This window comes from Brachyistius frenatus, unplaced genomic scaffold, assembly GCF_029030835.1.
Source record: "Brachyistius frenatus isolate BFR_SWC_R1_liver_20210118 unplaced genomic scaffold, ASM2903083v1 Contig_3, whole genome shotgun sequence".
NCBI lineage: Eukaryota > Metazoa > Chordata > Actinopteri > Embiotocidae > Brachyistius > Brachyistius frenatus.
In genome coordinates, this window is record NW_027210602.1 from 4,352,473 (window position 1) to 4,368,526 (window position 16,054).

General features: G+C 39.3%; 1 protein-coding gene across 3 annotated transcripts in view; it reads left to right on the plus strand.

The window, feature by feature from the left end:
• The first annotated feature begins 503 nt into the window (after window positions 1-503).
• Window positions 504-16,054, plus strand: part of sfswap (splicing factor SWAP) — a 45,097-nt gene continuing 29,546 nt past the window's right edge. The window contains exons 1-11 of one of the 3 annotated variants that reach the window (XM_069704020.1): window positions 675-717; window positions 1,913-2,046; window positions 2,528-2,691; window positions 4,463-4,594; window positions 7,312-7,388; window positions 10,256-10,481; window positions 10,680-10,780; window positions 11,774-11,912; window positions 14,192-14,447; window positions 14,784-14,936; window positions 15,115-15,208. In XM_069704020.1, coding sequence (XP_069560121.1) covers window positions 2,018-2,046; window positions 2,528-2,691; window positions 4,463-4,594; window positions 7,312-7,388; window positions 10,256-10,481; window positions 10,680-10,780; window positions 11,774-11,912; window positions 14,192-14,447; window positions 14,784-14,936; window positions 15,115-15,208 — 1,371 coding nt within the window. In that variant the 5' untranslated portion in view covers window positions 675-717; window positions 1,913-2,017. Of the gene's footprint in view, window positions 2,047-2,527; window positions 2,692-4,462; window positions 4,595-7,311; window positions 7,389-10,255; window positions 10,482-10,679; window positions 10,781-11,773; window positions 11,913-14,191; window positions 14,448-14,783; window positions 14,937-15,114; window positions 15,209-16,054 lie in introns of all 3 variants that reach the window. The other 2 variants (XM_069704001.1, XM_069704009.1) reach the window with 2 other exon arrangements.

A 16,054-nucleotide genomic window follows, 5' to 3' on the forward strand; every position in this document is an offset into this window, starting at 1 on the left:
TTTGTTGTTGTTTTTAATCACTGCAGAGAAGTAAACTTTAGCCCTATAATATGTGGATTCTTGATCACAGTATTGATTAGTTCAGTGCTGCCAGCTGTGACAGCACAATGCAACGGTTCGTTAACTGAAGCACATTCGACACGAATCAAAAAAACGACTATAATGGCGAAAATACGATTCTTACACAAGTTATTCTTCAGACGAAAAAGTTCGTTAATAGCTCTAAAAAAAAAATAATAATAATAATAAAAAAAAAAGTAAAGTGCAATGATCGCACATTATAGTACATTTTAATGACGCAGAGGGGAAAACGTCGTAAGTGCCGACCGGATACGCAGCTGCATTTACTCTCTTTTCAACATGGCGGCGCTCAGCGTGTAGAGTTTTGTTTTGGGAGAACAAGTCACGGATTATCGTAACATTTGGAGCACTTTCAAAACACCCAGTACCCGTCATTACTTCCCTACCTCGTAAGAAACAACAAAAAAACAACCCTACTATTTCCTGGGAGATGTATCGGCGCGGAGCGGCGAAGAAGGAGCACAGCAACAAGCCGGCGAAGAAGAAGAAGGACGTGAGCGACAGCGACAAATACGCCGACCTCTTGGTTTTCGGCTACGCCTGCAAACTGTTCCGAGACGACGAGCGGGCTCTTTACCACGAACACGGAAAACACCTCATCCCGTGGATGGGGGACAAGAGCATCCTGATTGATAGGTCGGTTGAACCAAAACGTAGACCGAAACATTATGCTAACCATGTCTCCTGTCCCCCGCTAGCCTTGTCGGACCGCTTCGGAGTTTGTCGGAAACAACTCACGACCTCTTGTTGTAAACATTTTTGTTTTGTTTTCTTTGCCTGCTAACTTGTTCTGAACTGACGGCACATGATAATCTGAAGCTGCTACAATAACATGCCGACATGCAAACGCCTCCCGGTCCTCAGTAGCTTTCAGCCCTCGACAGCGCAAACACCTGGTGAACCTGCCGTGAAGGATGTGGTTCAGCAGTGGTGGGGAAGTAACGGAGTACATTTACTCAAGTACTGCAGCCTGCTGAAGTATAGGTTTGTACATGAAGGTGTTCAAAAAAAAAAAAAAAAGCACGACTTCACGTACGTCCAGCACCAAAATTGCACATTATTAATGCAGCAGTGACATTAATCCCCAAAAAACAAACAAACAAACAAACAAACCAAACATTATGTGTGATAAAATGCTGACGGGGTGAATTTACTTCATCGTTTGCACTTTCATTTTTGATCGTTTTAGTGCATTTTTCCTGATTATAATTACATAGTTTTGAACCCGGGGCTTTTACTTGTAGTGGAGTTTTTTTTTTTTTTTTACTTTTCACAGTGTACTTTTACTTAAGTAAAGGACCTGGATACTTCTTCCACCGCTGTGGTTTATGTCAGAGCTGTTGTATTTGAGGGCGTTAGCGTTGGAAAAAAAAAAAAGGCTTTGCATCTTGACATGTTAGGAGAATTTCCTCTGGAAACTTAAAACTCCTGGCGAACTTTACAGTTGAATAATATGAAGATGTTTCATTCCTTCGTACCTTTTTTTTCCAAACTGAGTTTTTCCTAAAATATCAAATGGGATTTTATCCTGCATTGTTGATATTCACAAGGCCAGAGCAAATTCTAACCCAAGACTTAAGTTACTGCAGTTAAGGTGATTCAAGGTGTTAAGGAGAACCTCAAAAGTTTTCACCCTTTCTGCAAAATGTTTCTGCGGGCGGAGCAGCGTTTTGTCGTCACCTCCTTGCAGAAACAAAATAAAACAAATGTCTCTCAACAGTGTCTATGTATTTATTCTACTGAATCACCTTGCGCTGCAGTGACCCACTTATGTTTCGTTTGTACAGCCTATGTATGTGTGTCTTTATCACATAACCCGGTTTTTCCCCAGCAAGGTAGGCTAAGGGGTCCTTCCAAACCCCGAATGCCACCCACAGCATTGCCTTCATGAAGAAACTGCAACAGAGAGATGGCGTAGAGGGACGAACCCTGGAAAATGTCGTCCATTTGGGTTCTTACGGATAGGTATTTATGTGCTCGGGTTTGTGTGAATGTAACTTTCTTTGCAGATGTAGAAGTAATGATGAGTGTTACAGGGGGGAATTGAACCCTGTAAGGTAAGAGGCGAGTTGCTTTGTTTGTCTTTTGTTTCTTTGTTTTATATTTTTGAATGTAGGGTGGTTGGTTTGTAAGACTTGTCCAGGAAGGAAATAAAAACAGAAAGTTTGCAAGGTATATTAAAAGGACGATCAAAAAGTAAGTCCAAGGACCTAATTAGGTCAGTATAGTGTGTTCAGTAGTTTGAGAAAATGTCAGAACTCCTAGTAATTTGTATCTGTACTCCCTCATGGCAGACTTGCAGAGGTAGACCAGGTTTGATGTTGTAAATTGTGGGTTTTAGGTCCCACTACCTTGGTAAGTAGGTCCATGTTTTGTATTTTGGAAAAACAACAAAAAAAAAGCTTTGTCGGCTTCCTTCTCTCTAATCCTTTTTATCATTCAACAGATATGATGGCCGTGGTCACTTGCATGACCTCTCAGAGTACGACAGCGGGTCATGGAATACATCCTACCAGCTGTCAGAGGAAGAGGCCAGGATCGAGGCGCTGTGCGATGAAGAGAGATACCTGGCGATGCACACGGACCTGCTGGAAGAAGAGGCGAGACAAGGTGGGTCAGAGCTCTGGTTATGAAATTCACAATATTTGAAATGTAAAAAGTAAAAGAAAAAAAACACTTGTGGCACACCTTAATGTAAATCGGCCTATAGTGGGTCATGCATGAATACGTAACCTCTTTCACATTTAATGAAGGCAAACGGCTCGCTGGCAGAGGAATAGTAATGTTATTGGAATATTTGTAGACACAGGAATCCTTCACATCTTTCACCCCATCATGCAAATTCATAGTGCTGTCAACACAATGCATGTCTTTTAAAAAAGATGGCAGTAAACGTCATTATCTGCCCTCATGGTGTGTCTCTGTAACTTCTACTACCAGTGTTTGAAATGCAAAAGCTTATAATAGAATCCTGATCAATTCAGGCAGCAATCATTAGGATTAATAGATTTTGAAGGCCATAACCAAACACTATCAACATGGCACAGCAGAAATACAGCCAAGTCATTGAAACCGAGCCTGACCGGCACTGCATTGTTGGGGCTGATCCTGTCTTTGGGAGTAGAAAAGTTCTGATATCAATTTATTGACATATTATTATTATTTTTTAAATATATAAATAGAAAGATAGGTAGCTGGATATAGATATTGTATATACAGAAAAAACACAAAGACCAAATTGGTCTTAATCACTTTAGACACTTATGACAAAGATATACAATGGAGGCTGGATATTTCACAGTTTATTGTGCACACTGGTATCAGTACATTGAAACAGTAAAGTTCACTGGGAATTTTATGATGATCAAATAATTAAGGAAAAACACTCACAAATAGAACAATTTCTGATTTACTTCAATCATCTTTTCCAGAATTATGTTCTGTAAAATGAGTCAGGTCAGTGTTTAAATTAGTATCCAGATGATTTTCTCTTGTAACACGTGTCCTGCATACTTCCTCTTAGGATAAAACAACAAGCCTTTCTGTACAAACAATAAAGCGGTGACTGTTAAACTTGCTCCAAACTTTAATCTCGGATTCTTGGCAAAGTCAGATTTCCCAGGACGACTCTTCAGAGCAGTGACATCCCTTCAAAGGTATATTCAGCTTTCTATCTCCAAAAAGGGCCGGCTTTAAGTGAGCTCAAGAGCTGCCATTTCATCGGGGATACTTGCATCTCCGCCATTTTACAGTACAATGAAACTGGCTGCTTTGATGACAAAGCACCCTTCTGAAAGATGGAAGTAACGACTGTAATTGAATTAATAGGCCACAGTTTTAAGTGAAATATGGTGTCTTATGCCCAAACTGACAACAGCATATGAGTGAAATGGTAAATGGTCTGCACTTGTAGAGCACTTTATCACCTTTACAGTCTCAAAGCGCTTTATCAGCAGTGGCTAGCAGCTAGTTTGAATGAATCCGGTACGTTGCCTTGTTGATAATGTGGGCAGATGCAGGAGGACCTTTTTCTGGTTTACCATCTCACTCTTGCCTCAGGCACATCTAACCAGTGAGCAGAGTGAACATTCTCCGGTGGATTATTATGATGCATTGTGGCTGATTTTTTTGTATTTCTGTGTGAAAAGAGAAGGAACCAAGGGAACCCACAACAGGTTAATAACTCATCCGCAGATTTGGACCATAGCAAACAGATTATTGGTTTGAAAAGGCCCTAATATTGTCATAGAGTATTTGGTACCAATTTGTGATGTTACCTAAATATTACAAGTAATGCAAATCTGCCTGGTAAGAATAATGTAAGTTATCCATCAAGATGATCATCACTGTAGTACATTTTTCTGTTTCTTATCTCCCACAGAGGAGGAGTACAAGCGTCTGAGTGAGGCTCTGGCTGACGAGGGCACTTACAATGCAGTGGCCTTCAAATACAGCGCTGACTACTACGACCCCTCACAGCCCACCGAAGAGGAGGAACTTAACAGGGAAAATGGTAAGAACTCATCAAATATATATAAGTATGTGTATATATATATATATATACACACACACACACACACACACACACACACACACACACACACACACACACACACACACACACACACACACACAGCTTTTATTAGTAGAGTTAACACGACACAGAAATGGAAATATGCAGAATGGCCCTTTGTAAATTCAACAAAGTCTATTTTTTTTGTTCCACTGTGGCACTAATGTTCTGGACTTCTGGTGATTGAACATAATCACACTGCAATGTGCATGTGAATGGTCTGCATTAAAAATCTGGGACCTTTGTTCCACATCTTGGTCTGTGATATATTGTTTGTGCTGCTTGACTTAGTTTTAGTAGTTTTTTGTGAAGAACACAGAATCAGATTTATTGCCAAAGTATGTCAACACACATAAGGACTTTGGTTCTGGCAGTACAGATAAGATGCGTTATTTGTATACAATCATTATACAGATCATATAGTAGACAATCAATATGCATGAAACAACAGTAATGTGTGGGAATATAATTGTGAAGTGTATTTGTAGATGTGGAGAGTGATAACTAACAAAAACACAGCAGCTCTTTCTCATGCTCTTCTTATTTCTTTTTGAACTACTTTAAGCTGAGTGACAATCTGCTGATGAACACCCTTGAGAGGGTTGCTGATGTTTAATTTCTGCCTGCACAGTGCACAGTGAATGTGTTAAAATCTTCAATATTACACAAAAGTATCATCGTATTCATTGAAAGTACCAGTATTTATATCAAATATTTGAGCCCTGAGTGGAAGGATGTGTGATGTTTAGACTGCTCATCACATGTCAACTTTAGTTTTCCATTAACATCTGACTTCACACACACACATCTGTCTTTGTGAGGACACTCATTGATAAAATGAACTCTCGCGCCCTTTACCCCAACCATTAATATCACAACTCGATACTCAACCACATACCTTACCGCATACTTGCTTTTGAAACATGCGCTCGTGTTTACAGCCATTCGCATCATGAACGTTGTTGCTCACATACTTGCCACTGCGTGTTGCTGTTGGACTCCACTACAGGGTACACCAGGAAAAAAAAAAGGATATCATTAAAACATCTGGATTTTCCTGATATACACAATAACTTGGGGGCAATCAAGGTAGTCACTATTTTGTTGATTCTGAAACCACTGGAGGACAAAGCAAGCTGTCGGCACTATCCCCACTTCATATTTCCTACATTTTCCACCGTGCACCAACGTAACTGTCTCTGACTTGTTTCCATTTAGCTTTGCAGGTCTCTGATCCTGCCACATCTCCATACTACCCCTTCGTTGCCCTCACCGGTCGTGGGTATATTGGATCTTGCATATAGATTGTGTTCATTTCTGAGGGTGCACACAACCAGTGTTCTAAACAGACACACGATACGCGAGGCAGCCATCATGCACACACGAATGCATAGTTTAAAGCGAAAATATCTCTCGCCTATGATAAACCTTATTGTAGCATGAAGTCAAAAATCCAACAGACCTTTCAATGTGACTTTCTACAAATCTTCTCACCAGGGTGGAAAATTACCTTTTTTAAAAAAAAAAAAAAAAAAATGGAATATCTACTGGCCACTGAAAGATGAATGTTCAAACTCACCAGCCACTCGATGGTAAAAAAAAAAGAAGTTGTGTTTGAAGTCTACCGACCGCTTCCATGTTTCACCTACGTTTGTCCGTTGATGCTAATTTCCCACCGTGGTCCTCACTCTCAAGGCCAAAAACTCCAGTCGGTCCTCAAAAGGATAGGCATTCAATTATACACACACACATACACACACACTTCTGCAACTTTAAATATTTGATGTAGAGATTGCTGGAAGCACTTCCAGTAGCCTGGCAGGAAAGCAGCCTTTATGCCTCTCGGTCTCTCTGGGGAATTTGTTGAACTGAGTCCGGGGTATTAATACATCCGCTAAAGCTCACGATGCTTGTAGGATTTGCCTTTGGGGAATAAGTCAAAAAGGTGTACTTGTCTCATTGGCCATTTTGATCTGCTTTCAGGTTTCTGAAATCATCATAAATGCATATTTATGAACAAAAAAAAAGTAAAAAGTCTCCTCCACCGCGATGCAAATTTGTAGCCTCGATGAGAGAGAGTTTGGGCTGACAGATACGGAGACACATAATCAAAGTGTAAATCAAATCATCATCACGGTTACTTTCATGATAATGTATGTTCGGAAAATGAAAGCTGAGTTGGGACATAAGATGGAGTGAACACACTGCAAGGCCGCCAGAGGCTGATTTCAAATTGCACCCATGGCACGTCGTACACGTCAAGCCAAGTACTGAGTGAAATCTGTGGGCATGGCAGAAAGGCAGAGTTTTTTTTTTTTTTTCACCATGGTATGCTTTGTATTACATTAATGGGCTCCTTTATCACTCTGCAAACTCCCCATAGTACAACATAAAGAAATTCATATAATTTCCACCTGACCTGCATGTTGCTATCAAGACGAAGTTCAAGGCTAGAGTGGTATTTCACTGTGATATATTTGTGTAGTCTAGAGAATGGTGGAGGTCATGTGTTTCACTCATATTTTAGATGTTTTAAGAATTCAGAATTAATCTTAATTTAACTGCTCAACTTGATATGTATTCAGTAGAGTATTTAAATGTTTTTGTTGCAAATGGTGAACAGGAGTTAATCCCATTCTTTTCGTTGTGTTCCACAGAGGAGGCGGAGCCTGAGGAGAGTGAAGAACCATTCGTTGCTCCCGCAGGTCTCGCTATCCCTCCTGATGTGGAACTGGTGAGTGTCAGTTATCCTGCTGCCTTACTGATGTCGATACCCTTCTGTGCTCATACAGTATATACAGTACGCATGGGGGAGGGCAGATCCAAAAGTTCAAAGACTGCTCCCGTTGTGCGAGAACAGAGAGCAGCAGTGACGTGAACGAATCAGGGAAGATATCACCTCAGGAAATAAGTGTTCCAGGTTTAGTCATTTGATATTTTTATTCTTGCCGTTATAGTTGAGGTATGCAAATGCTGGCAGACTGGCAACAAGAAAAGACACTGACCTGTTCACAGCTAACTATAAAATATATTAAATGAACATGCCTATTAAGAAATGTTTGTGTTTCTGACCAACAGTCCAAGACACTGAAACATTTATTTTACTATCAAAAGAATAAGAAACCTAATGAATTTTAGTTTTTCTGTTTAAAAAAACAAACAAAAAAACTTGATCATAAATAATTAATCTCTTCTCAACATGTTTTTGACTCTTTCCATTGCCTAAATGATTGATTGACTCAGTGATCAATGATTTATCATATGAGCTTTTGTGGAAATACCTGAACATCTAAAATAGTGGAATACACAAGGTTTGCCCAAATAAACTTTGATATTCAGGCACCCATATCCTGACACAACGTGTGCTGTTATTATTTAATGACCGTCTATTCAATAGCTCTTTTGAAATAAAACATGTCCTCCTTTCCTCTCTTTGAATGGTTTATTTCATGAAAGTATTAACTTTTAAGATTGTATAGCGCACCTCTGCTACAAAATAGCACATATCCCTTGTAACATCTGTGCATATAGATAATGCTTCACACTGACATACCGGCCAAAGAACACAGTGGTGGACTGAAATATTTAAATTGCTGTTGCTTTGTTCTATCTGGTGTTTGCAGCCACAACTCTCTCGACTCCCTACAGCTGCCTGTTCCTTACTCATAACAAGGACGATGAGCTTTAATGCTGCAATGGACTGTGTGCATATTCACTACATTCCATGCTGGGTATAAAACAGCCCAAACACTCTTGTGTGTGCATACATACAGTGCAAAACATAGTTGCAGAACATTATATGCATATGTCATTAGTCTCTATTCCCTAAATTTTCAAGGAATACCATTCTTTCTGAATACTTTTCACTGAAGTGTATTTCTTACATGTGATGTTGCTCCTTTATTAAGGATTTAGTCTGAGCTGATCGTTTTAGTTACCGAAATGTTGAGAAAATATCTGTCTAATACACTGTTTACAGCTGTAGCCTAAATTTGTCACACACAAGCAAAAGTTATCAAGGCCCTGGTTCAAAATGAATAAATAATTTTATGACATGAAAATACGCTGTTATTATAGCCGATCCCAATCTGTATTCATAGGCATAGATTGTTCCTGATACCTATCCTAAGGATAGACTTGGCCAACTCCATTTGTCATTATTCATTTTTGAAAGGTTTTTGGATTTCCTCGTTTTCACATAATTTTAGCAGAGAAGGACAGGCATCATCTTGAGAGAGAATGGACATTATTTTGTCAAAGGTCCCAGGACAGAATCTAAATACGATGTTTTCGTCCATTTTTGACCATAGAGTTCCCAAGAAACAAATATTTATGAGTAAAGTGCAGTTTATGATGCTGAAGCAGTTTATTGTTGGTAATATATTTATTAAACCAAGATTATTGAAGTGGTATTTAACCTTGGTACACTGCCAGCAATGGGTTGCAACAGAAGCACCTTTAGTACTGGTGGAACTGGCTTGGCTTGACTCTACTCCTTCTTTGGGAGGGAGGGTTTCAGTTGGGAAAAGTTGTGGATCGTACCTGGTACCTGGTTTTTGGTATCACTAAAAACTGCATACCACTGATTGGTCTGAAAGAATCGTCAAAATGATTTTTTTCAATTTCTTCTTCGGAAACAAAATTCGTTGCGACAAACAGCCACATACTGAGAATCAACAACAGTACGCCCTCCATATCCTCCGTTGTTTGTGTGTTGAGTCAAGGATGACATCATGATAGTTTCAGGATTGACCCTTTAGTGTGTGTGCAATGAAAAAACTAAATCCAGAAAAGTACCTGGAACCAAAAGTGAATAAGTAGAGCCGGTTCTGGCAGTGGTAAAGTTGCTAAATTGTAAACAGAGGTGTCCCAGATCTAATTGAACATCATATTGTCTTTTTGTCTGTACATAAATGAGATTTCATGGCTATTCTTTGAGCAACATTGTTGCTGAGCTATAGCTGTGAGGACAGATGCTCTCCCTGCGTACATTACATAAACAAAAAATAAGCATTACACACCCTTTTTCTTCCTAATTGCTAAGTTCTTAAATTGAAGCGAGAAGGGTCCTTGTATGTCAGGAAGTCCTTGGCAGCTCAAAACACAATAATGATTTGTTGGTGCTGGACGTTGACGTCTTTTTGGCTCGTGTCTTGAAAGGTAGTATTTATTATGATGTTCATCTTGATGAGATATGTGTGTTCTTTTGGAGATTGCTGCACTTCTCTGTACTCTCTAGGTAATGACGGTGATTAATCATTGAAAGCACACAAGGCGAACAATAATGAATGAATAATGGACCATTTCTTTTTCCAAGGATTACCACCTCATATGTATTATCAGAATTAATGTCATCACAATGAGCATAATAGTGTTTGGCATGAAAGTGGTTGAGACACACAAAGACTTGTGTCCTTGGCATGAATCAGCCGATCACAGTGAAAATTGCATCTTATTGTTCACTCATTTTGAAGCTCAGTTTTCACTATATGTGCTTGATCTTTGAAAGTACTTCCAAAATAAATATGTTCTAATTTGCACTTTTAACTTGTGTTTAAAAGTTTGTTATAATTCGTCCTCATTTCTTGACTATTTTTGCAGCCGGCGACCATCAAGACCCACAACATCATCGAGAGGACGGCCAACTTTGTGTGTCAGCAGGGGGCTCAGTTTGAGATAGTATTGAAAGCCAAGCAGGCCGGCAACTCACAGTTTGACTTTCTCCGCTTCGACCATTACCTGAACCCTTATTACAAGCACATCCTGCGGGCCATGAAGGAAGGTCGGTACAACCTTCTCTCCGCCGGCAAGAAGGAGCAGCCGCAGGGTGAGTTTCAGAAAGCATTCACAGAGTCCGCAGCTGTTCTGCACTCCCATAGATATTACATGTGCAGAATAAAGAAGTGCCCTGTGTTTTAGCTAAGGCATATATTACCAATCTGCAACGCGTCAGCAAACAGCACAGAGTAACATTAAACAACATTACCTGTTGGCATGAATTCATGTTTTTGCTCTTTTGTTGTAGAATCTAATTCTGATGATTCAGATGAGGACGGAGATGGCAACTACCTCCATCCCAGCCTTTTTGCCCCTAAAAAGAGCTCTCGCCTGGAGGAGCTGATCAAGGTAACGCTAGTCAGATGTAGTTCAGCCAGTGTGGTGCTGACGCTGTCCCTGCTTTGAATTGTGTCGTAGTCCTGTGAAGACCATGTATCTCTTAAAGTTTCACTATCTCCCATCTATATTCTGTCTGTCTTCATGTTCTTACAGCTTCGGTTTTATTAGCACTTTCATGTGCCTTGTCAGGACAGTCATTAGTCTCGTAGCAGAACAGATGGAAGCATGTCGCTTTAAAGAGACATAATGAGAGAGGCTGTCACAACTAAGGGACATGTTTCATGTTTTATGAGAACTCTTAAATTCAGTAGATCTCTTATTCTACACTGAGGAGGATTACTGTAAACAGGGGCGGCTATAGCTCAGATGCTAGAGCCCGCTGACTTTAAGGGTGGCGGTTCAATCTCTTGTTTTTCTTGTCCACATGCTGAAGTGTCCTTGAGCAAGACACTGAGCCCCAAGTTGCTCCCGATGGCAGGCGAGCACATAGCATGGCAGCTCTGCCACCATTGGTGTGTGAGGGTGTGTGTGAATGAGAGGCAAAAATTGTAAAGTGCTTTGAGACCTTAAAGGTAAAAAAGGAGCTATAAAAGTGCAGACGATTGATTGTATCAATTCTTTGCAGATTGATGCTTATATCTTGCACTGCATTCAAATACAAGCAAAATTCTGGTTTCAGGGTTGTTGATGTCGGGGAGCTTTGAACATTTGTGGTGTGCATATATATATATTATATATATTTAATTTTCCATGCACAATGGCTATATTGTATGTATGTATGGATGTATGTATATATTTATGTATGTATGTATGTATGTATGTATGTATGTATAAATGTATATATATGTATGTATGTATATATATATCTATATATATGTATGTATATATGTATGTATATGTATGTATTATTGGGGTAAAATGGTTCTGTCCCGTATAATACCGATGTGGTGAGATCTCAATTGCTTGAGTATTCTTTTAACAAACTGACCTTGCTCTTTGCAGCCTCTTCAAGTAATGGATCCAGATCATCCTCTGGCAGCACTTGTAAGAAAAGCCCAACAGGAAAGAAATGGCACGGCAGCAGTGGCAGCCAAGCCAGAGGAAGTTGCACCCAGCACACCAGCGCCGTACACTGCTGACTGTGAGTTTAGTTTTTTTTTTTTTAGAGATAAACACACAACACATCTGACATTCATGTTGACTTTAGTGCTCTTCACACGTTATTCTCTTCCAGCTGTACTTTTACATTTCCTCCTGTTTTTCTCTTTGCCCGAGGGGTTTGAGCACAGCAATGGTTTGATTAGTGAAAATGACGCAAAGCCGGCCTGTCTTAATGTGCAGGTGTTGGACCTGCATTTTTCTTAAAGAACTGAAGCAGACATTTGACTTCCTACTATTGGACCATCTCCTGCTCAGTGTTCTGCCATTGCTGCATATTCAACACGACTGATCCATACTGATGCTGACCATAGTCTATAATTGATGTAATGGGATTTTCGGTGCCTTTGCGGCGAAGTAATTTTAAGTTTAGAAATGTTCCAGGGTAGACAAGAGCTCCTGAAAACCAGAGGAACTGACCTGAACCAGGTCAGACTGTGAAATGTCATTCAGACTTGACAGGGGTTTAAAACATTTGCTACTCATGCTGGTCAGGGGACCAAAACAAAGTGTATGAATGTATAGCCATTGTGCATGGAAAATTAAAGGGAATTTCAGGTTTCTTTTATTTTTTTTTTTTTTTTATTTTAAATAGTAGTGATTTAAATTCAAGCACATTCTGTAAGCTCATCATTCTTATAGATGAAGAATACAGCAAATGTCATCCAAGAGGACGTTTTTAAAATAAATCAAAATTAAATAAATAGAATGAAACAGAATAATTACATTTCATTTATGTTTGTTAATCTCTGCTGCAGAAACAGGGCCTGATGATGTTAGTTTAGTGAATATAATCATTGCCTCTGACCTTAATGGTCATGAGTATGACCTAGCAATAGGAGCAGCTGAATTAAAAAAAAAAACAACAACAAAAACTTCCAAATAAAAGTCAGTGGCTGAAAATATCTCGTGATCCGATCACATCTGAAATCCTCATCATGTATCACATGACAAGTTTGTAAATGAGAGCCTCTGCTTTGGCTTTTCATTTTCTTGACGAGAGAAAAATTGGATTTGTTATTAAAGTCAAGTAGCACAGTGACTAATGTGTTAATATCACACCGTCTCTACTGTGACACTGACCATTTATTTTGTCCCTGTCCTTGTATTGCCCTTCTCCTCTTCTCTTCGCCCTTTTCAATTAATGGTCTTTGTAGTACAAACCCACTGATATGCAAGACAACCTTTTTTCAAAACAGTGTTGATTTATATTTTGATCTTCCTTCTGATTAAATTAATTGGTGCAATAGACATAATAAACATACCATAAAAGCAAAGATTGACGACCACTGCACAAAGCAAGCTTCAGCAATAAAAGGCCCATCACACCACAGCCATATAAAGAACCCCTCTGTACCACAGAACTCCTCAAGTATGACCTCAACAACCACAGTGATGTTTTGCAGCTGTTTTGCCACCACTCCCAGACACAGTTTAAAGTATTCCTAATCACAGGAAATCTTAGAGCGTGATTTTGTAGTAGCACTTACGTTAGTTTGATTCAAATTTTTTACCCCATGTTTTTAACTTAGTTTATATTTGCAGACTACCCCGCAGCGTAAACGGAAAACAAATCCTATATCTATACAAGCAGAGAGAAACCGTGGCTGTTGGGTTCAACTCGGTACTTACAAATATTCTTGGAAAAGTTGCAGTGGTCGTAAAGGGCTATATCTTTGTCCAGCTTTACCCTGCCTTGAAAATGTAATTTCAACACAGTCACTGAGCACAAATGTGGCATTTGTGTTATTTATAGGCGCATTAACAGGCCCATTTTTACACTTTCCATTTCCAGTGGCAGGTGGCATTTCCCTGACCTGTTGATGTTCTTTACCAAGGTTAAAATAAAAAGACTGCATGATGCAAAAGGCTGAAATGAATTAGTAAATGCTCCATCACTTCACGTAAAATTGAAACAATTATTTCACAGTACTTTTCATTTTTTATCTTGACTCTACAAGGGATGGACAAAGGAGAAAAAAAGCACACTCGAAGGCATAAAGTCTCAATAAAAACAGAATTATGATCCTCTTAAAGCTATTATTTACTGCATGGGTGTGAAAATGTATCACATTGTATTATGCAGTTTGTGTCTACATTCAGAAGCAGCGTTATTCATCCATTCTTCTATACATCCCAACCGCTAACACAGTGCTGCTTAATTATCCATTTTCCCCATTTGTAGTAACAGAATTGTTTGTCCCAGTTAAATCATTTCTGTAAGGTTTTTCATGTCATGATATCCTCCTCATTTGTTCACAGCAAATGCAGCAGCGATGTATTACGGCTACTACATGCTTCCAGATGGCTCGTTCTGCTTAGCCCCGCCTCCCCCTGGTGTAGATGCCAGCTCATACTATAACAACATGCCCTCAGCTGTCATGGCGCCCCCTGCTTCTGCTGAGACTTTGCCTCATTTGGGGACGACTCCCACCCCTGCTGAAATTGTCACATCAGCAGCTTCAGCCCCGACTCAGGTTTCCAGCTCTGCTGCTCCAGCGAGTGTACCAGAAACAAGGTAGGATGTAATGGACTTCCATATCATAGCCTTAATATAATTTAAAACTCAAAATTAATTCTGCTTTATTAGAAATTTAATAGCATGATTTAATAACATGATTCTGATTTCATTAATATAGTTCTTAATTATATTTAAGAACCTTTATCAAGCATGCTGATATTTAAATAAAAAGAGGTGATGCCTCAGTCGAATGTTTTATATTTTTATATGTATATATATATATATATATGGAATTATTACATAAAGTAGTTAGATACAAATGTGAACAGATTACACAGTTTTAAAAGATTCAACGTTAACTCTCATAATATCTTGAATTTCCCCTCAAAACAGCTCAAAACCCGAAGCTCCAGTCTCCACACCAGTGGCTCCAGCCATCATCCCCCCTCCACCTGACATCCAGCCAGTCATAGACAAGCTGGCTGAGTACGTCGTGAGGAACGGTTTGAAATTCGAGGAGGGCGTCCGTGCCAAGAATGATCCTCGGTAAGTGTTCTCACCAGGAATAAATCTGTCGTTTCAGTCTTGTCTTGGTTTTAGGAACTCTTATCGGTAACTTTGCCTTCAGATAGTGCTGAGCCTCTTCATCATCCTCTGGCTCATCTTTTATGAGCGCTCACCTCTCTTCCTAAACAGTATGTGCTCTTCTCTCTGTCCACTTTAGGTTTGACTTTCTGCAGTCTTGGCATCAGTACAACACCTATTATGAGTTCAAGAAGAATTACTTCATGCAGAGGGAAGGAAAAACCTTTCTAGAGGTATAATGAGCTCTCTACAGTATATATATTGGTGTCTGCATTTATGTGCCAATGAATCTGATCTTCTTCCCCTTTCTTGACCACTTAACATTGACACTACAATGTGTTTGATACAGTCGAGACTACACCTACCACATAGCCATTACATTTAGATGTAATGAACATAATAAATTGCAATGGTTAATAATTACTCTACTGTCACCCTTTTATCACTTGAATCACAGCTGCTACAGATTCATTAATGATTGAAATTACCATATAAAGCCCTGAATAGCTCAATAAAGCTGTGGCTTATATGACTCCTGAGTAGCATTGCTGTCATGGACACAGAAAGGAAGAGTAGTTTTTCCAAATTCAGTGAAGAACATTTTCAAAAAGAAAGGTCAGTGTCAGTCAAGCAAAAATAAACTTCATTTTTTTTTCCACTTCAATCCGAAGTACTAAAATTGCAGAGCTGATGATATGAAATGATAGCAAATGATCCTCTGCATGCACAGTGGGATGGAACATTTGTCAGAACCTCCAAGCATGTAGAAAATCAGCAATAATTTGTGTGCTGGGGTGAGGACATGACACAACATTACACATGTAGTCTTTAAGATTCCCATTTAAATATTAAAAATTAAAACTTATCCTAATTATTTTAGACAGTCAGTTAAGAGCTGTTTTACCTGCTCTTCTTTGCCAATCACTTCAAGTTCTCTTACATTGTTAGGCTGACTTGCACAGGCAGCATGTTTAGGATCTAGCTGCAGATATTCAATGTTTAATGGTGGATTTTGAGGTCTGCTTTAGACCCTTAACCTGTTCCAAAGCCCAGCTTCTTTTCAGCTTCCCTTTCTTGAC